The sequence below is a fragment of the Petromyzon marinus genome, unplaced genomic scaffold (assembly GCF_048934315.1).
Source record: "Petromyzon marinus isolate PM22_M1 ecotype Great Lakes invasive population unplaced genomic scaffold, UKy_Petmar_22M1.pri1.0 PM_G_Scaffold_7, whole genome shotgun sequence".
Lineage (NCBI taxonomy): Eukaryota > Metazoa > Chordata > Hyperoartia > Petromyzontiformes > Petromyzontidae > Petromyzon > Petromyzon marinus.
Window position 1 is genome coordinate 3,375,569 of NW_027423024.1, and position 23,243 is coordinate 3,398,811.

Below are 23,243 nucleotides of genomic sequence, written 5' to 3' on the forward strand. Positions count from 1 at the left end.
CACGATGGTGCCCAGCTTGGACACGTGTTCCAACACGGCCTTGTCGGGGATGTAGGGCGGCACGTTCCAAACGACTATTCGCGCCGCCACCGAAGCGATGGGTTCCAGCTGGACGTGGAGTCCCCCCACGGTCATCCCCTTCTCGACGGCCGCATCTGCCACCTTTTTCGTCGTCAGGAAGAAGACGGCTTTCCCGCTGACCTTCGAGGCGTGGGTGATGGTGGCTGGCGGGACGATGGCGGCCAGGGCCTCGACGTACGCCTCGATCGTGACGGAGCTCGAGGTGTAGCAGCGGATGCCGTTCTCGCGCAGCGGCAGTGGTCGCTGCGCGCTTGGGGGGGTTCGCTTTGGAGGAGAGGCCCTAGTGGGGGGCCTCGTGACTCCAGGCAGATTGGCAGCTGCGACCTTTGCGTAGGTGGCCATTTTATTCCTGCTGCCTTCAATTTCTACCTGACTGTGGTGCTGCGCTTCTGTACAGAGCTCCCCTTGAGAGAATGTAAACTGAGGATGAATAAAGAATCCTCGTTTAAGAAAATAATGAAAGGAAAAAAGAAAGGAAAGAGATATATTTATTCAATAAACTATTTTTATTGAATAAATTATGAAGCAGTAAATGAAAAAATAATTTGATAGTGATATCTAATTATAAATTTGCGTGTTAAATAAATTAATGTATTTTGCAAACAAATCTACTTTTTAGAAAAATGTGTTTATTAAATACATTCACTCATCGTTAAATAAATATAACTTAGAGTCCTTGCACACTCGTGGAGGCAAACAAAAAGCAGTGTTAAGGAATCATTAACTAATAGGTTGCTTTAGCCTCAAAGTAAACAATTGCTTGTGTGGCCTTAAATTGTGAGGCACCTTTGTCAAGGTTTGAAAGGGTCAAGGTGCCTCACTTCTGTAAACCAGCTTAAAAGACGCTACGAATCTTAACAACGTTCATTGAAGCTCTGTCGTCCCGACAGGTCTGTTCCTTTCACCTGAAGAAGGCCACTTGTGTTGTGGCCGAAACGTCGTGAGAATTTTATTGTGTTATTTTATTAATTTATTATTTTATTCTCATTCTACGTGACTTTACCGAAAGAACCAAAGAAGATGAACCCTTGCAGTCACAAAAGCTTTAAATCGAAATTTAAGATAGGAGAGTGGCCTCCTCGACGAGGGCATGGAAGTGGCGATGTTAATGTGAGAGATTAGCGTGATGTTATTGTAAAATCGAAGAGTGGTGCAATCCAAAGGCATGCGTGCAAACCCAACGGGTGCAATCCAAAGGGCATGTGAGTATGTTAGTGCAATCCAAAGGCATGATAGTGCAATGCAAAGGACACGTGAGCATGAGAGTGCAATCTAAAGGACATGTGAGCATGAGAGTGCAATCAAAAGGACATGTGAGCATGAGATATCTAAGAGAGATGCATAGAGAGATACACACAGAGAGTCGGAAATAACAGCTGACATAGGCAGGTAGGATGGAAACATCACAGTCAGTTAAGACTGTACCTGGTTAATAACGTCCTTCCAATGATTGCTCAGTGTGTACCCATCTTCTTGGTTGGAGTTGTGTCTGTGTTTATGTATCTGGATGGCTTCATGAACAAATCTCTGAAGGTAGCCGGTAGGTTTGCAGAGTACCTCCGTCTTGGAAAAATCAATTTCGTGTGAACCCACAGCGTTAAAACAATGATCGGCAACGGCAGAGGTATTAGTCCTACCGTGTTTCAGATCTACCTTGTGTTCACGAACACAGTCCGAGACATGTCGTTTCGTTTCCCCAATGTCACTGTTGCCTCAACCATAACTCAGTTTGTAGACACCAGGGTATTGCATGTCAGGAATCACATCCCTTTCAGATGGGATTAAATCACTGATTTTGTGTACTGTGTTGAAATGAACCTGGATCTTGTGCTTGTTTAAGATTTTGGAAATCTATTTGGTAACCCCTGCTATGTACAGTAAAGTGATGGTCTTGGTTGGATCCTCAGAAGGTTGTCTCCGCATGGCTGGGGAGACAGCTTTGCAGATGTACGGTCCGAGTATCCATTCATCCTGAGGGCTTGGTGTACGTGCTCCAACTCACTGGCTAGGTGGTGCTGGTCGGAGATGCAACGGGCCCTATGGTGTAGTGTTTTGACGAGGGAATTCTTCTGGGCTGGATGGTGGTGGGAGTCAGGCTTTAGATAGGCATCCGTGTGGGTGGCTTTCCTGTAGACCGAATGTCCCAACAAGCCATCAGGTCTCTTCTCGATCAAAACATCCAGGAATGGTAGCTGATGACGTCGTGATTTATTTTATTTTATACCTACGTGACTTTGCCAAAAGAACCAAAGAGTATGGATTCCTGCAGTCACGAAAGCTTCAAATTCGATGGGAGCCTTTAACAATGGAGTCTATTGGAGCCTTTAACATTGAAGTCTATGGGAGCCTTTAACATTGAAGTCTATGGGAGCCTTTAACATTGAAGTCTATGGGAGCCTTTAACATTGAAGTTAATGGGAAACTTTAACATTGAAGTCTATGGGAGACTTTAACATTGAAGTCTATGGCAGCCTTTAACATTTAAGTATATGGGAGGATTTAACATTGAAGTCTATGGCAGCCTTTAACATTGCAGTCTATGGGAGCAGCCCCTGTGAGTGGCTTCACAGCTGAGCCTCCTGTTGCAGAGGGCACTCAGCAGCCTACGCCGGTGGCCAGGCCGGTGCCCACGCCGGTGGCCCTGCTGGCCGTTACGACGCTGCTGCTGCTCCTGCTGCTGCTGCTGCTCTCCGTGTGGATGTACCGGCGATGCCGCAAGCTGACGCACGCCACAACGCCTCCGCAGGTGGTGGTGGTACTATGTGTGCGTCTGTGTGTCTGTGTGTGTGTCTGTGTGTGTGTGTCTGTGTCTGGCAGAACAACCCCCTCCCTCCTCGTGGTGCCGGACGGGCAACGTCATGGGCAGTGCCGTGGGGGGAGGGCCAATTCCGATTGGCCTTTCCCCTCATTGCGTCTGTGGCCACCACAGCAGCTAAATGGGGGCTCTGGACGGGTGCGAGGGGCTGGTAACCCCTCCACCTTCAATAAATTACCACTAAACCATGTCTAAAATATCTAATGAATAAGCTTGTGCCGGAGGCCCCGGGGGGACAGGCGTCTTTGACGTCTCCTGGCCAAACCCCATTTGGCGGAGCCAGGAGATTGATTCTTTACCCTCGGGGCTCCTCCATAAACAACAAAAAGCCACTACGGATGGCCACGTGGAATGTTCGAACGCTCACTGCGGAGGAGAGGCTGCCACTCCTCTGTCGGGAGCTGGGCCGGTACCGTCTGGATCTCTGTGCCAATCAGGAGGTCCGGTGGACCAGCTATGGCTCCTGCCACTATGAGGAGTGGACAGTCCTCTACTCGGGGAGGAGACTACTAAACAACAGGGAGTGGCTCTTCTTCTGAACAAAAGAATGAAGGGGGCGTGGGAGCGTGGCGGTGATTTGTGGGAAGCTGTAAGCCCCAGGCTACTTTGGGCTCGCCTTCCCATCAACCGGAGGCGAGGAGTGGTGGTCAGGGTTACTTATGCCCCCACCGAAGACGAACATCCGTGGAGGGATGCTGGCAAGGTCGATGAGTCAGATGCCTTCTATGACCTCCTGTCATAGGTGCTGGCTAAAGTGGCCCCTCGGGATAGAGTCATCTTGTTGGGTCACTTTAATGCCCGAGTTGGTCATGATGCTGGCACCTGGTCTGGAGTGATTGGAAAGCATGGGCCAGATCAGCTCAATAACAACGGTAGGAGGCTGCTAGATTTTTGTGCAGCCCATGGGCTTTAAATTACCAACACGCTGTTCAGGCATCGGCGCATCCACACAACATCATGGACGCATGCCGGGTCCAAGCAAGAACATCTGCTGGACTACATAGTGACGGATCAGCGGATGTGGGTCCATGTCCTTGACACCAGGACCTACCGTGGAGCTGATCTGCCCTCTGACCATCGACTTGTCATCTGTAAGATGCGCCTGCCATTCTTCCACTCGGGTGGTGGGTATACACCCAGGACCCCATTCCAACCTAAGGTGGCCTGGTCTCAGCTAGCTGATGAAAGTTGCAAGCAAGAATTTAATCATCACTTGCGGCTGGGGTTAGCATCGTCCCCCACTCCTCCAGATGTCTAGGGTACATGGGTGAGGTTTAGGATTGTGACTGCGGTCCAGACCTCCCAGAAACCCTGGCTGACAGAGGAGGTGTTCAGGATAGTTGAGATAAAGCGACAGGCCCACTCGAATTGTCTACAGCATCCCACGTCAGAGAATGAGGAGGCTTACCGTAGCCTTCGCTCAGAGGTTCGGAGAGCCGTGAGGCGCTAAAAGGATGGGTGGTGGTCGCGGGTTGCTGTGGAGATGGAGTCTGCCTCAATGGCCCGCGATCACAAATCCCTATTTAACTCCATCAAAAAAGTAACCTGCAGTGCCATACCTATTACCATCATTAGGGGGAAAAACGGGGATCCAATCTCCGACCCCCACGAACAGGTTTGCAGATTTGCTGAGCATTTCTGTGAAGTCCTGGGGGAAGGGAAATCCCTCGACATGGGGATGAGCCTGCAGAGGCTGCGGTGCCCCAAATATTTTAAGAAGTCACCCCTTGTGAGTGGTTGGCTGAGGTGCCATCTGTTGAGGAAGTACTAAAAGTGATCCAGAGTCTGAGACCAGGAAAGGCACCGGGCAGAGATGATCTCCCAATCCACAGTCATTCCCTCCCTTCTCTACGCTTTAGAAACGTGACCCCCCCAAATGGAACATCTTCGCCAGTTAGAAACATTTTGGCTGGCCTTCCTACGATCCATCCTGGGTTTAACCAGGCTGGATTGTGTGAGGAGCTCACAAATCCTTGAAAGATTTGGACAAAGTCCCATCGGTGAGCTCCTACGGCAGGCAAGGCTGCGTTGGCTGTGCCATGTAGCCCGAATGCCCAGCCACTGCATGCCTAAACAGCTTTTGTTCAGCCGGATCGAGAGGGATAAATGGGCGCGGCACGGGCTAGAGAAGAGATGGAGTGATGTGGTACAAGAGGATGTGGAGCTGAGTGGATTTGCCGATGACTGGTACCAGCGGTGTCAAGATCGGCCTCTGTGGAGGAGGCTCGTGAAGGACGCTGCTGGGCAGTTGGAGGCAGTCGCCCTCCAACAACAACGGAGGGCGGAGGAGTGACGCTCACAACAATGAGCGGAGCGCTGTGTGGCTAAGGCACAGCAGGTTGGCACAGTAAGGGGCACAGGTGGTGCATCAGCCAGTCATCTCAGTCATCTCAGTCAGTCGACCCGTGGCACCTGCTGGGTCTGCCCCGTGACCTCCTGCCAGCGGGCGTTCGACACTTCTAGTGGCCTCAAGGTGCACATAACCTGGCACAAGCATCGTGGTGATGTCACCGCCACTTAGTGGCGAATGGCGGTTGTTGTTGTGTCTGTGTGTGTGTGTGTCTGTGGGGAGCGGCAGTGTAGTGGTTAGCGCGCTGCGCTATGAACCTGGCGACCCGAGTTCGATTCCCGCTCACGGCCAACACCGCGTGGATTATCTGAACCGGTCCTGGGCCTCCCCTAGATCGACTAAGCCTGAAATGAGTACCCGGTGCGATGTGTGAGCATTGCCATCGGGGTGACAACGGCGGCCGGGCATGGTGCTGGGCAACTCCCCCTCCAGAAAAGAGAATTGTTTTGAGTCAAATAAAAACGTTGTTTCGTTAAAACAACCACCACCCGACACGGCCAATCAGTAAGGTTAGTGTCACGTAAACAAGACGTGGCCAATTCATTACTAGTATATAGTGTAGTGCAGAGTGTCATGTATAGTAGTGTATAGTGTAGTGTATAATAGTGTAGTGTATAATAGTGTATAGTGTAGCGTATAGTTGTGTAGTGGACAGTGTAGTGCATAGTAGTGTATAGTGTAGTGGTGTATAGTGAAGTGGTGGATAGTGTAGTGTATAGTGTAGTCTGGAATATAGTGCAGTGTATCGTGTAAACTTGAGTGTATAGTGCAGTGTATAGTATGGTAGTGTATAGTGTTGTATATCTTGTGTATAGTGTAGTGTATGGTGTAGTGTATGGTGTAGTGTATAGTGTAGTGCATAGTGTAGTGTATAGTAGTGTATGGTGTAGTGTATAGTAGTGTAGTGTATAGTAGTGTAGTGAATGGTGTAGTGTATAGTGTAGTGTATAGTGTAGTGTATAATGTAGTGTAAAGTGTAGTGTATAGTAGTGTATAGTGTAGTCACTTGCCATGCCGGTCTGTCGAGGCTACGCGACGGGGGGTCTCTGCCGTTAACGGCAGCAAGGGTGGCTGACGGTCCACTTCGCCAACAGGAGGCGGTGAGCCTGACGGCGCTGCTGCTGCGGCCGGTGCGCCTGCTGGAGTTTAGGGGCGGCGGTCGCTTCGGCTGCGTCTGGCGCGCTCAGCTCCTGTCTGAAATCGTTGCGGTGAAGATTGTCCAGCCCGTGGTGAGACCCCACACACACACACACAGACCCTACACGACACGTGTTTCTACAGACTGGCGGAGGCCCACAGAGACCTACAGTGACCCATAGAGACCCAAAGAGACCCACACTCAGAGAGACCCACAGGGACCCACAGAGACCCACAGCAACCCACAGAAACCCACAGTGACCCATAGAGACCTACAATGACCCATAGAGACCCATAGAGACCCATACTCAGAGAGACCCACAGCGACCCACAGCAACCCACAGAGACCCACAGCAACCCACAGAGACCTACAGTGACCCATAGAGACCCAAAGAGACCCATACTCAGAGAGACCCACAGCGACCCACAGAGACCCACAGCAACCCACAGAGACCCACAGTGACCCATAGAGACCCATAGAGACTCACAGCAACCCACAGAGACCCACAGAGACCCACAGTGGACCCATAGAGACCCATACTCAGAGAGACCCATAAATACCCACAGAGACCCATACTCATAGAGACTTAACAGCAACCAACAGAGACCCATCGAGACCCATAGAGACCCACAGCAACCCACAGAGACCCACAGCAACCCACAGAAACCCACAGTGACCCATAGAGACCCATAGAGACTCACAGCAACCCACAGAGACGACCCTTAGAGACCCACAGTGACCCATAGAGACCCACAGAGACCCATACTCAGAGATTCACAGAAACCCAGAGACCCACAGAAACGCACTGCGTGTGTCTGCGTGTGTTTCCATGCGTCTCCATATGTCTCCATTTCTCCGCGTGTCTCCCGTGTGTCTGCGTGTGTCTGCGGATCTCGCCACGTGTGTCACCCCACGTCTCCGCGTGCATTTCTGCTTCCCCCCGCGAGACTTCTGCGCCTCTGGACGTGACCTCGGACTGGGTAACTTCACGCGTTTGCTCCCTCCTCCTCTTCTCCCCGCCGTCGTCATCGGCATTGTCTTCGTCCGAGACGCTCAGCAGAACCAACGGCTGTGGCAGAACGAGGTGGATATTTTCGGCACGCCCGGCCTGAGTCACCGCAACCTGCTGGAGTTCATCGGCGCGGAGAGGCGGGAAGGGAACGCCGAAGCCGAGCTGTGGATCATCACCGCCTTCCACGAGCGGGTTCATAGACTCACTCACCATGCAGAGACTCATAGACTACTCACGTAGAGACTCATAGACTACTCACACAAACACACACGCACAAAAACACACATGTAGTGCGTTTAACCGAGGTGCACACTTGATCTTGGAGGCAACATGTTTATTACCACAGGTTAACATTCACAGGATAATGACTTAGGATGGTGACCACCACAGATGACTATATACTTAGGATGGTGACCACCACAGCTGACTATATACTTAGGGTGGTGACCACCACAGCTGACTATATACTTAGGATGGTGACCACCACAGCTGACTATATACTTAGGATGGTGACCACCACAGATGACTATATACTTAGGATGGTGACCACCACATATGACTATATACTTAGGGTGGTGACCACCACGGATGACTATATACTTAGGATGGTGACCACCACAGATGACTATATACTTAGGGTGGTGATCACCACAGATGACTATATACTTAGGATGGTGACCACCACAGATGACTATATACTTAGGATGGTGATCACCACAGATGACTATATACTTAGGATGGTGATCACCACAGATGACTATATACTTAGGATGGTGACCACCACAGCTGACTATATACTTAGGATGGTGACCACCACAGCTGACTATATACTTAGGATGGTGATCACCACAGATGACTATATACTTAGGGTGGTGACCACCATGGCTGAATATATACTTAGGGTGGTGACCACCACGGCTGACTATCTACACCAGGGGTCGAGAACCTATGGCTCGCGAGCCAGATGTGGCTCTTTTGATGATTGCATATGGCTCGCAGATAAAACAAAATATTCTCACTTGTTTTAATCCATCCATCGATTTTTCACTGCGCATGTCCTGTTCAGGGCTGCAGGAGCAATTGTCCATTATTTTAATTGGATGATACTGGCCTACGTTTGCCGTTGCTGGGTAAAACAGGTAAACGCCCCCTTTTGAATCAGTCTGAGACTGCGTCTGCTCGGTCATTAGTTCAAAGCTAACCCTTCGACGAAGAAGATGGCGAAAAGAAAAAAAGACGACGAGTATCGTACATTTCAGGACGAATGGACCGAAGAATTCGCCTTTGTGGAGAGAGCGGGTTCTGCGGTGTGTCTAATTTGCAATGACAAAATTACATCGTTGAAACGGTCGAATGTAAAGCGGCACTTCGACACGCGCCACGCTACCTTTGCATCAAAATACCCTGCGGGAGACAGCAGAAAGAAAGCGTGCCAAGAGCTTCTGAGCAGGGTGCAAGCTAGCCAGCAGCAACTCCGCGTATGGACCCGGCAAGGTGACTATAATTCGGCTAGCTTTGCTGGTTCTTTAGCAATAGTGAGGAACGGAAAACCATTCACAGATGGCGAGTATGCTAAAACGTTCATGCTGGATGTAGCCAATGAACTTTTTGATGATCTTCCGAACAAAGACAAGATAATCAAACGGATACAAGACATGCCTCTGTCGGCAAGAACTGTTCATGATCGTACCATCGTGATGGCAAACAAAGTGGAGGAAACGCAAGTGAAGGACATAAATGCAGCGCCGTTCTTTTCTCTGGCTTTGGATGAGTCAACAGACGTGAGCCATTTGTCGCAGTTCAGCGTGATTGCAAGATATGCTGTTGGTGACACACTGCGCGAAGAAAGTCTTGCTGTTCTGCCATTAAAAGGGTCCACAAGAGGTGAGGATTTATTCAAGTCTTTCATGGAGTTTGCTCAAGAAAAAAGTCTACCTATGGATGAACTTCTCTCAGTGTGTACTGATGGTTCTCCGTGTATGGTGGGGAAAAACAAAGGATTTGTGGCGCTTCTCCGTGAACATGAAAATAGACCCATCCTAAGTTTCCATTGCATTATACACCAGGAGGCACTTTGTGCTCAGATGTGTGACAGGCAGTTTGGCGAAGTGATGTCGCTGGTCATTCGTGTGATCAACTTTATTGTTGCCCGAGCCTTAAATGATCGCCAGTTTAAAACACTGCTGGATGAAGTTGTAAATAACTATCCTGGTCTGCTTTTGCACAGCAATGTGCGTTGGTTGTCAAGAGGGAAGGTGCTTAGCCGTTTTGCGGCTTGCCTGAACGAAATCCGGACTTTCCTTGAAATGAAAGGCGTCGGGCATCCTGAGCTAGCCGACACCGAGTGGCTCCTCAAGTTTTACTATCTCGTAGATCTGACTGAACATCTGAACCAGCTCAACGTGAAAATGCAAGGCATTGGAAATACAGTGTTATCCCTTCAACAAGCTGTATTTGCTTTTGAAAACAAGCTGGAGCTTTTCATCACGGATCTTGAAACAGGTCGTTTACTACATTTTGAAAAACTGAGCCAATTTAAAGATGCATGCACAGCAAGTGAGCCCATTCAAAACCTTGATCTCCACCAGCTAGCTGGCTGCACATCCAGTCTCCTACAGTCCTTCAAAGCACGCTTTGGAGAATTTCGTGAGCACACTCGTCTTTTTAAGTTCATCACCCATCCAAACGAGTGTTCACTGAACACAGCCGACCTGAATTACATCCCTGGTGTCTCCGTCAGAGATTTTGAAGCAGAAGTGGCTGACCTGAAGGCCTCAGACATGTGGGTGAATAAGTTCAAGTCACTGAATGAAGATTTGGAAAGAATCACACGACAGAAAGCGGAGTTGGCGAGCAAGCACATGTGGACAGAAATGAAAAAACTCCAACCCGAAGACCAGCTGATTCTCAAAACTTGGAACGCGCTTCCTGTCACATACCACACACTGCAGCGTGTGAGTATTGCTGTATTGACCATGTTTGGATCTACGTATGCATGTGAGCAGTCATTCTCACATCTTAAAAACATCAAGTCCAACCTACGATCACGTTTAACGGATGAAAGCCTCAACGCTTGCATGAAGCTTAACCTCACCAAGTACCAACCCGACTACAAAGACATCAGCAAATCCATGCAGCACCAGAAGTCGCATTAATGGTGAGTGTTATAACAACATTATTTAAAAGAATAAATTCAGAGGCTTATTATACTGACATTTAGTTGAATTCACTTTTAAAATATATTATGTGGCTCTCACTGAAATAAATTTCCAAATTTTTTGCTGTCATGGCTCTCTTAGTCAAAAAGGTTCCCGACCCCTGATCTACACGCTGGACGGGATAATTACTGAGTCGGACCAGGACAGCGAACACGCTGCCTGGTCCACGCGCGCGAAGACCGGAGACCGAGGACCCAGGCTTGAAGATGGCGGATTGATTCCCAGAGACCGCCCAAATTTCAAAATTTCACTTTCCTCCGTCGAGACCGACCATAACAGCATTCAATTTGAAGAAATTAAAATCCCAATGCCTCCTTCCGATATCACCACAGAAGTCTTAAGCGTCCGTATCAAATCCCATCTCGGCCCACTCACTGTGATCAACGTCTACACCCCAACCGACCAGTTCTTGCCCTCGTAACTATCAGTTCAAGATAAATCGACTTTTACCAAACAACGACTCAATTTACACCATTGGAACCTCCTTTGCCAGTAGCAAAATATGATAATTGGTTTTTACCCTTATATCTGGCAACAAACTGACACCTTTTTTTTACAAGGAGTCATGTTTGCATTGACCACAATACCTGCGGTCCAACACCCATGTTAGACGAGGGCTCTAAGGAAAACTGTCTCGGGTGTGGACCAATCAATTTCAAGTACAGTGCCAATACATTATCAGAGTTCTGTGTTTTTTGTTTGCATTCTGACCGCAGGTATTGTGGTCAAAGCAAACGTGACTCCTTGTCAAAAATGTGTCAGGTTTGTTGCCAGATAAAAGGGTAAAATATCTTGAACGGCTCCCCCTATGGGGTACTCGGTGAAAATCAAACCAGAGTTCCATTATCTGGCCCTTCATCCTCACCAGATATCTCAATAGCATCAGGAAACCTCCTGTCGTCAATCGGCTGGTAAGTCTTTAGGGCCCTTGGATCCTTCTACCTACCAATTGTGTTGACCCTCAATGCCGCCAAGCCTTCACAAACTCCTGAACATCGCTTGTATTACAACTTTTAAAAAAACCAACTGGCCACTTTTTACTTCAGAATCAGAAGCATTATTCGCCGACAACATCAACCATATCCACACATCCGCACATAACTCTGAAAATATTTTCATAAGCATCATCGCAACCACCACCAAGCACACCACCCCGGCGGGTTGCTACAACCAACGCCTCCCACTAGCAAAAACCCCCAAAATTCTAGGTGTAACCTTTGACACTATGTTTAGCTTCGCTCAACACGGCAGAAACGTCCATGCAAAGGTTAACAAACGAAATAACATCTTACGAGCCTTAGCCGGCACATCTTGGGGTCAACAAAAGGAGACTTTACTCCTAACCCACAAAGCCATTGGACGTCCCATCATCAATTACGCCAGTCCCATTTGGTGCCCAAACCACTCCTCTACAGGTTACCAAAAGCTCCAAACCTCAAAAAACCAGGCACTTCGCCTAGCTACAGGATGCCACCTCGTGGCGCCCATTGACCATCTCCACCAAGAAACCAAAGTTCTTCCGATTCAAGAACACTGCAAGCTTCTCACCGATCAATATCCGGCATCATGCCACTCGACAACGCATCCTTGCACAAAGCTACTCAGAGCCCCCCCCTGCACCTGCTAGGGAAATGAAATCCACCTTCCTTTACTTCAGCTCCACCAACGTGCAATAAATTTTAAACGCTCTTCCACCAAATAGCACCACCAAATCAATGTAGAACCACTTGTGCACCGCCACCACCGTGCACCGCCTGAACGCCTACAAGCCCCCAATGTCGTGCTAGGGGGTTGGCCCCCACCCATAGCAGACGATGAATAATCCCCAGACCCGGGCAACTCGCACAAGACCGGCTCGACTCCGTTCAGGTGACTGCTGCTCCGTGCTAGCCGAATACCAACATCGAATCGACCCAAACGTCCCAAACTGCTGCTGCCCTTTGTGCCAAGCAACGCCAGAAGACGTCTCCCATTTTCTCAGTTGCCCAAAACGCGGACCAAAAATTAGATCGATTGATCTCTGGCTAGACCCTTCCAAAGTGGCGATACAACGCCACCTATAAACAGAAAGTGCGAGGAAAAGAGCAACACACAGAGACTCATAGACTACTCACATAGAGACCCATAGACTACTCATCCAAAGACTTACACTACTACTACCACTGCAACCACCACTACTATAACCACTACCACTACTACCACCACTACTATAACCACTACTACTACTACCACCACCACTACCACCACCATCACCACCACTACTACCACTACTACCACCACCATCACCACTACCACCATTACCACTACTATCACCACTACAACCACTACTATCACCACCACCACCACTACCACCACCACTACTACCACCACCACTACCACCACCACCACTATCACCGCCATCACCACTATCACCACTACTGCCGCCACCACTACCACTACTATCACCACTACCACTACTATCACCACCACCACCACTATCACCACCATCACCACCATCACCACTACCACCACTGCCACCACCACTACCACTGCCATCACCACTACCACCACTGCCACCACCATTACCACTACTATCACCACCACTACCACCACCACTGCTGCTGCTCCCCTCTCATCACCCCAGGGCTCCCTGTCCGATCACCTCAAGTGCTCCACGTTGTCGTGGGCCGAGCTGTGCCACATTGGCGAGACGTTGGCATGCGGCCTCGCCCATCTGCACCACCACGTTCATGGAGGCAAGCCGGCCATCGCCCATCGGTATGTCAGTAGCAGGCCACCCACGGATCACCGTGGGTGGCGGAGTGGGTGGGGGGGGGGGGCCCTGCCAACCTTGGGTTCAGACTCCGCTTGCTGCTCACGCTGCTCTCTCTGACCCTTCGACCGCTCGAACGCGATGAGAGAAAACTAAAAACTAATCTAATCTTGAAACTCTTTTTGTTATTATATCACCCCAATACCCCCACCCCCCCCCCCCCCCCGTCCATCTCTACCCACAGCGACTTGAAGAGCAACAACGTGCTGCTGAGGAGCGATCTGTCGGCCGTCATCGCCGACTTCGGCCTGGCGCTCAAACTCCAGCCGGGCCGCCCGCTCGGCGACATCCCGCGGGTAAACGCCGTCGCCGCTTGCTCGTCGGAGACGCCGAGCGTCGGACGCCGCCGCCGTTCGTTACCCGCCAAGAGACCGGAGAGCGTCGCGCCGAACGTGAAACCCGAGCGTCGCGCCCTGCAGGTCGGCACTCTCTGCTACATGGCCCCCGAGCTGCTGGAGGGCGCCGTCTGCTTGCGGCGCGACGCCTTCCTTCGCATCGACGTCTACGCCCTGGGGCTGGTTCTGTGGGAGATCGCCACACGCTGCACGGCCGGTGGCGGTGAGTGGCGGTGGCGGAGGCAGCGTGGCCCCGGGGGAGACAAAGGCCGCCGGGGCGTGGTGCTGGCCGACCCCGCCCACCCCGATACCACGGTGCCGACACCACGTGATGTGTGTGGGGGGGATCTATGTGTGGGTGTGTCTGTGCGTGTGTCTGTGTGTGGGTCTGTGCGTGTGTCTGTGTGTCGGTCTGTGCGTGTGTCTGTGCGTGTGTCTGTGCGTGTGTCTGTGCGTGTGTCTGTGTGTGGGTCTGTGCGTGTGTCTGTGTGTGTGGTGTGTGTGTGTATCTTTTTCTGTGTCTGTGTGTGTATGTGTCTGTGCGTGTGTCTGTGCGTGTGTCTGTGTGTGGGTCTGTGTGTGTGTGTTTCTGTGTGTGTCTGTGTGTGTGTGTCTGTGCGTGTGTCTGTGTGTGTGTGGTGTGTGCGTGTGTCTGTGTGTGTGTGGTGTGTGCGTGTGTCTGTGTGTGTGTCTGTGCGTGTGTCTGTGCGTGTGTCTTTGTGTGTGTGTGTTTCTGTGTGTCTGTGTGTGTGTGTAATACCATCATTAAGGGAAAGAACGGTGATCCAATCTCTGACCCCCAGGAACAGGTTTGCAGATTTGTTGAGCATTTCTGTGAGGTCCTAGGGGAGGGGAAATCCCTCACCCAGGAAAAGAACATGGGACAAAGTGGGGATGACCCTGGCGAGGCTGCGGTGCCTCAAATATTGGAGGAAGAAGTCACCCCCTGTGAGTGGCTGGCTGAGGTGCCATCTGTTGCGGAAGTACTGAAGGCGATCCAGAGTCTGAGACCAGGAAAGGAACTGGGCAGAGATGATCTCCCAAGCGAAATGCTGAGGGAGGGTGGCGTTTGTGCACAAACTGCCCTACATGACATCATAACAACAGTCTGGACCACTGGATGGGTTCCGCAGGATTGGAAGGATGCTCTGGTGGTCCCCCTCTTTAAGAAGGCGGACCACACAGACTGGAACAACTACAGGGGCATCTCACTCCTCAGTGTGCCGGGAAAGGTCCTGGCAAGGATTATTCGACATCGCCTTGCCAGGCACGCTGAGGAGAGGCTTGCGGAGCCCCAATGCGGTTTCAGGAAAGGGCGGTCCTGCACTGATGCCATATTTTACGTCTGTCTGCTACAGCAGAGGTGTAGGGAATTCCAACAAGACCTACATCTCTGCTTTATTGACCTGGTCAAGGCCTATGATACCATCAGTAGGCCTGGGCTCTGGGTTGTTCTTCGTGCTTTTGGAGTACCTGACCCTCTGCTCACAATCATTAAGGACCTTCATGATGATGAGCGGGCCCGGGTAAAACTACGTGGCTGGGAGTCGGAGCCATTCGCTGTACACCTTGGGGTGCGACAGGGATGTCCTCTGGCTCCCACATAATTTAACATCTATTTTGACCACGTAGTTCATGAGCCCTTCAATAGCTGTACCGGTGGAATTTCCATCGGGTACAGATATAATGGGAGGCTGATCGATGCCCGGGTGCGGTCAAGGGATGGCTCCCTATTGCTCAACAATGTTACGTATGCCGACGATCTGGTGATAGTTGTTCACTCAGAGGAGGAGTTGGAGGCGCTGCTGCTGAACCTGGAGCTTGCCACTAAGAGGTAGGACCTTACCATCAGCCCCACCAAAACTAAGCACCTGCCTGGGTATTTTGTACCATCGGTCAATCCACCCCCACAACTCCCAATTGGTGACGGGGCAGTTGTGGAGAGAGTGGAGAGTTTCTCAAACCTGGGCAGTGTGCTCATGACCGGCTCCGGTTTAACAGCAGAGGTCTCACTCCGAATCAGTCGAGCGGCAATATCTTTTCATCGGTTGCGTAACGCTGTATGGAGCTACCTGGTCTCTCACTCCGCATCTCCAGGTCTTCTCGGCCACGGTCATTCCCTCCCTTCTCTACGCTTGCGAAACGTGGACCCCCCGGTTATAAACTTTTAGGGTGGCCTGCCTACGATCCATCCTGGGTTTAACCAGGCTGGATTGTGTGAGGAGCTCACAAATCCTCGAAAGATCTGGACAAAGTCCCATCGGTGAGCTCCTACGGCAGGCAAGGCTGCGTTGGCTGGGCCATGTAGCCCGCATGCCCAGCCACCACATGCCGAAACAGTTTTTGTTCGGCCGGATCAAGGGGGTTAAACGGGCGCGGCATGGGCTACAGAAGAGATGGAGTGATGTGGTACAGGAGTACGTGGAGCTGAGTGGACTTGCCGATGACTGGTACCAGCGGTGTCAAGATCGGCCTCTGTGGAGGAGGCTCGTGAAGGACACTACTCGGCAGTTGGAGGTAGTCGCCCTCCAACAACAACGGAGGGCGGAGGAGCGACGCTCACAACAACGAGCGGAGCGCCGGGTGGCTAAAGCACAGCAGGTTGGCACAGTAGGGGGCACAGGTGGTGCATCAGCCAGTCATCTCAGTCATCTCAGTCAGTCGACCCGTGGCACCTGGGTCTGCCCCGTGACCTCCTGCTGGCGGGCATTCGATACTTCACGTGGCCTCAAGGTGCACATGGCCTGGCACAAGCGTCGTGGTGACGTCACCGCCACTTAGTGGCGAATGGCGGTTGTTGTTGTCTGTGTGTGTGTCTGTGTGTGTCTGTGTGTGTGTGTCTGTGTGTGTGTGTCTGTGTGTTGTGTCTGTGTTGTGTGTCTGTGTGTGTTGTGTTTGTGTGTGTGTCTGTGTGTGTGTCTGTGTGTGTTGTGCCAGGCGTGCTGGGTGAGCACCGCGCTCCCTTTGAGGACGAGGTGGGTGAGTGCCCCACGCTGGATGAGCTCCAGCACATCGTGGTGCACGGCAATGGCCGCCCAGCGATCCAGGAGCCCTGGCTCAAGCACCCGGTCGACATCTCACTCAGTCACTCACTCAGTCTCTCACTCACTCACTCACTAGCTCACTCACTCAGTCACTCACTCAGTCACTCAGTCACTCACTCACTCACTCAGTCACTCAGTCACTCAATCACTCAGTCACTCACTCAGTCACTCAGTCAGTCACTCACTCAGTCACTCAGTCACTCAATCACTCAGTCACTCACTCACTCACTAGCTCACTCACTCAGTCACTCACTCAGTCACTCTCTCACTCACTCAGTCTCTCACTCACTCACTAGCTCACTCACTCACCTGCTTACTCACCTACTCGCTCACTCACTCACTCAGTTACTCAGTCACTCCCTCACTCACTCACCCACTCAGTCATTCACTCACTCGCTCACTCACTCGCTCACTCACTCAGTCACTCACTCACTCACCCACTCACTCAGTCACTCACTCACTGGCTCACTCACACACTCCCTCACTCACTCACTAACTCGCTCACTCAGTCACTCACTCACCCACTCACTCAGTCACTCACTCACTCTCTCATTCACTCCCTCACTCTCTCTCCTACTCACTCACTGGCTCACTCACACACTCCCTCACTCACTCATTCACTGACTGGCTCACTCACTCACTAACTCGCTCACTCACTCACTAACTCGCTCACTCACTCACTCACTAAATCGCTCACTAACTCGCTCACAATACTCACTTACTCTGTCATTCACTCCCTCACTCACTCTCTTACTCAGTCAATCACTCACTGACTGGCTCACTCATTCACTCCCTCACCCACTCACTCCCTCACTCACCCACTCACTCACTCAGTCACTCACTTGCTTACTCACTCACTCACTCAGTCACTCACTCACCCACTCACTCACTCAGTCACTCACTCACCCTCCTACTCACTCGTTCACTCACTCAGTCACTCACTCACTAGTCACTCACTCGCTCACTCAGTCACTCACTTGCTTACTCACTCGCTCACTCACTCAGTCACTCAGTCACTCACTCGCTCACTCACCTCCTCACTCACTCAGTCACTCGCTCGCTCACCCACTCACTCACTGAGTCACTCACTTGCTTACTCACTCACTCACTCAGTCACTCACTCACCCACTCACTCACTCAGTCACTCACTCACTCACTCACCCTCCTACTCACTCGTTCACTCACTCAGTCACTCACTCACTAGTCACTCACTCGCTCACTCAGTCACTCACTTGCTTACTCACTCGCTCACTCACTCAGTCACTCAGTCACTCACTCGCTCACTCACTTCCTCACTCACTCAGTCACTCGCTCGCTCACCCACTCACTCACTGAGTCACTCGCTCACTCACTCTTTCCCTCCCCTCCTCCCTCCCTCTATGTCGTCTCCCTTCTCTCTTAGCCTCCTCTGTCGCACCTCCTGGTCAATGTTCCTAGGGTGCAGCGGTGGCTATGAGATGTTGACTACCTCACCTGGTCTACAGGAGGCCGTGGGTTCGATCCAGACCCTGACGATGTCTGCTGCTGTATTTGGAGTTGCGTTTTAACCTCTGATGATGGTCACTCATCCAGCAGTGGATTGACCACGACTGATGTCACATTTACCATCGTCTCTCCCGGTCTGTCAATCGGTGATTGATTTTGATCTTTCGCTATCGGCGGTGGTGGCGTGGTGGTGGTAGCGGTGGTGGTGGCAGTGGTGGTGGCTTGGTGGTGGTGGCTTGGTGGTGGTGGTGGCAGTGGTGGTGGTGGTGGCAGTGGTGGTGGCTTGGTGGTGGTGGCTTGGTGGTGGTGGTGGCTTGGTGGTGGTGGTGGCTTGGTGGTGGTGGTGGCTTGGTGGTGGTGGTGGTAGCGGTGGTGGTGACGATGTTGGTGCGTGACTCCCAGGGACTGTCCCAGCTGTGTGTCACCATGGAGGAGTGCTGGGACAAGGACGCGGAGGCTCGCCTCTCGGCGCACTGCGTGGAGGAGCGTCTGGCGCAGCTGCGGACTGACCCGGGGCTGCCTGGTGGCAGCGGTGGCACCACAGCCGCCGCTCCACCCACCACCACCACCACTATCATCACCGCCCCTCCACCCACCACCACCACCACTATCGTCACTGCCCCTCCACCCACCACCACCACCACCACCGTCACCGCCCCTCCACCCACCACCACTATCGTCACTGCCCCTCCACCCACCGCCACCGTCACCACCGTCACCGCCCCTCCACCCACCGCCACCACCACCACTATTGTCACCGCCCCTCCACCCACCACCACCACTGCCCCTCCACCCACCACCGCCACCGTCACCGCCCCTCCACCCACCGCCACCACCACCACTATCGTCACCACCCCTCCACCCACCACCACCGCCACCGTCACCACCCCTCCACCCACCACCACCACCGCCACCGTCACCGCCCCTCCACCCACCACCGGCACCGCCAGGCCCTTCTGCTCCGACCCCGGCGTCGTTGTCCGTCTCTCCACCCCGACACCCCCTTCACTCCTCCTCCTTGTCGCCCCCATCGAGGAGTCGAGCCTCTAGGCCGGGGCGGGCGCGGTGGGTAGGGGTGGGGGGGGTACCCCATGAGTTGGACGAATGACCATCAGCTTTGCTAGGCCTGGCTGGACAGGCTTCACTAGGCCTGACTGGACAGGCTTTTCACTAGGCCTGACTGGACAGGCTTCACTAGGCCTGACTGGACAGGCTTTACTACGCCTGACTGGACAGGCTGTTTTCACTAGGCCTGACTGGACAGGCTTTGCTAGGCCTGACTGGACAGGCTTTTCACTAGGCCTGACTGGACAGGCTTCACTAGGCCTGACTGGACAGACTTCACTAGGCCTGACTGGACAGGCTTTTTCACTAGGCCTGACTGGACAGGCTTCACTTGGCCTGACTGGACAGGCTTCACTAGGCCTGACTGGACAGGCTTCACTAGGCCTGACTGGACAGGCTTTGCTAGGCCTGGTTGGACAGGCTTCACTAGGCCTGACTGGACAGGCTTTTCACTAGGCCTGACTGGACAGGCTTCACTAGGCCTGACTGGACAGGCTTTTCACTAGGCCTGACTGGACAGGCTTCACTAGGCCTGACTGGGCAGGCTTTTATACTAGGCCTGACTGGACAGGCTTCACTAGGCCTGACTGGACAGGCTTTTTCACTAGGTCTGACTGGACAGGCTTCACTAGGCCTGACTGGACAGGCTTTTTCACTAGGTCTGACTGGACAGGCTTCACTTGGCCTGACTGGACAGGCTTTTTCACTAGGCCTGACTGGACAGGCTTCACTTGGCCTGACTGGACAGGCTTCACTAGGCCTGACTGGACAGGCTTTACTACGCCTGACTGGACAGGCTTCACTAGGCCTTACTAAACAGGCTTTACTAGCCATAATAGAGGTGTTTGGGTCTTTACTAGGCCTGACTGAACAGACTCCACTAGGCCTCACTGGTCAATCCACAGCTGGATGAGTGACCATCAACCTTTCCTATACTGTTAAAGTCCTATCGTGTTTGTGTCTTGTGTTGTTTTTGTTGTAACGTTCTGACACCGTGCCCCCTACTGGACATCTGTGACACACCAAGAGCTTTACAGCTCTTCAGATTCCTCCGGTGTTAATAAAGACTGGCATCACTCTCAAATGTTTGTCGTTTGTAAAGCTTCCGCCCCATTACGCTCCCAATGACTATGACGCATTAGCAAATCGTAGCCCGTTTAGGATCAGCAAGATCACACACCCACAACAGGGGTTGTGTATGGGTTAGTGTATAGGGTAGTGCATAGGAGTGTAGTGCAGTGGCGTCACTAGGGGGGTGCGGGGGGTGCGGACCGCACAGGGTGACACCATCAGAGGAGGTGACACCAAAATGACTGTACAATTTCTGTTCAGTGTTTCAGTATAAATTTATTATTTTAATAAATAAATATATTCCTGCAGTTCTATAGCTAAGTCCAGCTTACACGCGCAGCGGGTTTTATGGAAGTCAGAGACAAATCTTGGAGGCGACACTTTTATGCAACATAAACACCCGGCAGTACAGTCCCAGTCTCACACAGGGCGATGGGCCCTTCCAACCACTGCCTGGGGAGTTACTGCCTCCGGGCAAGCGTTGCCCTGTCACGGGGCTACAACTCTGGGTCCTCCGGCTACGGGTGCCCTAGAGGAGGCTGCACCGACCCGACCCAGCCAAGGTGCGGGTTCCGACCACTGGCCCACTCGGACCCGGCCCTCACAAAGACATCGGGCCGGGGGTATCCCAGGGTCTCACAACTGAGCCACACAGAGTCCCGGTCCTTACAAGGGCAGCGGGGCTAGGGGGTCCCAGGGCACTAGCCAGCCGGTCTTCTGGCTTCTGTCTTGGACTGGCCCCGGACCCTTCCCGTGGTCCGGCTTTTATACCCAGCACCGGTGCGTCAGCCCCTGACTCCGCCCACCTTCCAGAGAGTTCCAGAGGGGGCTCTGGGGGATCCCAGGACACCCCATAGCCCCCTCCTGCTTTGGGGCTGGGGATATAGCGACTGCCCCTGCTGGACCCTGCCTGCCCCTGCAGGTAAGTGTACACAGCCCATTGACATCGCCACACGTGTGTTGTGTTGTATAATGACGAGTAAACTTCTTACGAGGCACACTCTGTTTATTGTCTTCTCTTACACAGTCCTTAACACACACAGAGGGGTATACGGTCCCCTCAACCGATACCCTAAGAAGGTACAGCGTCCGGACTTAGCGGGACCTACACACAAGTCTCTTGCTAACCTAAGGAGGTACAGCATCCTGTCTTGGCGGGACTTACACGTCTACCGCTATCCTACAGTCCTCCGGCTTGGACCTAGGGAGGCTATCTGACCCACCGCTGGCCTGGCGGGTCTTGACCACTGGATACGCCGAGCCTTAGCCCTCAGAAGGGCCGGGAAGCCGGGTCCAGGGTCCTGGCTATCTTCAGCCCGGGCTTCGGTCTTCGTGTAGGGAGAGAACTCACCCTTATACCCGTTTGTGGCCAGGTGTAACCAATCCCACATTCACACGTGGAACTGTCTGATTGGTTCTTACCAAACCGTGGCTACGACCCACTTCACCTCGTCTGACCCTAACCGTTATCTACACCGAGGTAACGCTGCACTGCCCCTTTGATACCTAGTGGCCATGCAGGTTACCGAACAGTGAGTAGTTAGCACCTCTACACGTGTACAATACACCTACAAAGGCTAAAACTCTATGCTAATTTACTTTTTAACCTAATGCGCCCCGGTCAGAGCTGTCGTTACTACCCAATCACAGTGACGCTTCGAAGTCACGTGGTTTCGTCTGCACGCGCTGCCGGTTTCGGTCACTGCTGGTGTTTCTATAGTCGCTGAATTTTGTCAGATTTTCTGGTGTTTTAGCTACAATATTGCGCCATTTAGTTTTTGTGAACCTATATCGATAACGTTTTTGAGAATGAAGTAGTAATTAAAAGCGATATTGTCATTTAAAGGTGTAATTTTAATGTTGCTCGTTGTTTACGTCACTAATATTGCCATTGCATTCAGTGATATATGGGAATTACGATGTACGAGTAACGGTACAAAAATCTCAGGAGTCTGTATGGTCTGGTGCGGGCAGAGGTCCATGAGGGGTGACAACATGGGTCACCGCACTGGGTGACACCAATCCTAGCGACGCCACTGGTGTAGTGTATCGCGTAGTGTACACTATACACTACACGATACGCTGTTTTATGTGTACACCACACCATGCACGCGTAAAAATACACTATACACTACCACGAAAACTCCATATGTACAGCAGCAGATATCGTCAAGGTCGAGATGGAACCCACGACCTCCTGTACTACCAGACAAGATAGTTAATCTCCAAGTCACCGTGGTGATGATGATGATGAGAGAGAGAAATAACTCCAAATGTACAGCAGCAGACATTCTCATGGTCTGTATTGACCCACGACCTCCCGTATACCAGGCGAGAGAGATAATCTCCTAGCCACCGTGGTGGTGGTGATGATGGTGATGAGAGAGAAATAACTCCAAATGTACAGCAGCAGACATCCTCAGGGTCTGTATTGAACCCACGACCCCCCGTGTACCAGGCGAGAGAGGTAATCTCCTAGCCACCGTAGTGGTGATGATGATGATGAGAGAGAGAAATAACTCAAAATGTACAGCAGCAGACATCCTCAGGGTCTGTATTGACCCACGACCTCCCGTATACCAAGCGAGAGAGTTAATCTCCTAGCCACCGTGGTGGTGGTGATGAGTGATGAGAGAGAGAAATAACTCCAAACGTACAGCAGCAAACATCCTCATGGTCTGTATTGACCCACGACCTCCCGTATACCAGGCGAGAGAGTTAACCTCCTAGCCACCGTAGTGGTGATGATGATGATGAGAGAGAGAAATAACTCCAAATGTACATCAGCAGACATCCTCAGGGTCTGTATTGACCCAC

At 52.0% G+C, this 23,243-nt stretch overlaps 1 protein-coding gene across 1 annotated transcript in view; it reads left to right on the plus strand.

Annotated features, from left to right (window-relative positions):
- Positions 1-20,439, plus strand: part of LOC142920173 (activin receptor type-2B-like) — a 33,488-nt gene extending 13,049 nt beyond the window's left edge. The window contains exons 4-11 of the mRNA XM_076062642.1: positions 2,670-2,827; positions 6,341-6,475; positions 7,442-7,588; positions 13,238-13,371; positions 13,611-13,722; positions 13,846-13,984; positions 16,699-16,829; positions 18,693-20,439. Of these exons, the coding sequence (XP_075918757.1) occupies positions 2,670-2,827; positions 6,341-6,475; positions 7,442-7,588; positions 13,238-13,371; positions 13,611-13,722; positions 13,846-13,984; positions 16,699-16,829; positions 18,693-19,340 (1,604 nt within the window). The 3' untranslated portion in view covers positions 19,341-20,439. The remainder of the gene's footprint in view (positions 1-2,669; positions 2,828-6,340; positions 6,476-7,441; positions 7,589-13,237; positions 13,372-13,610; positions 13,723-13,845; positions 13,985-16,698; positions 16,830-18,692) is intronic.
- Positions 20,440-23,243: the final 2,804 nt, after the last annotated feature.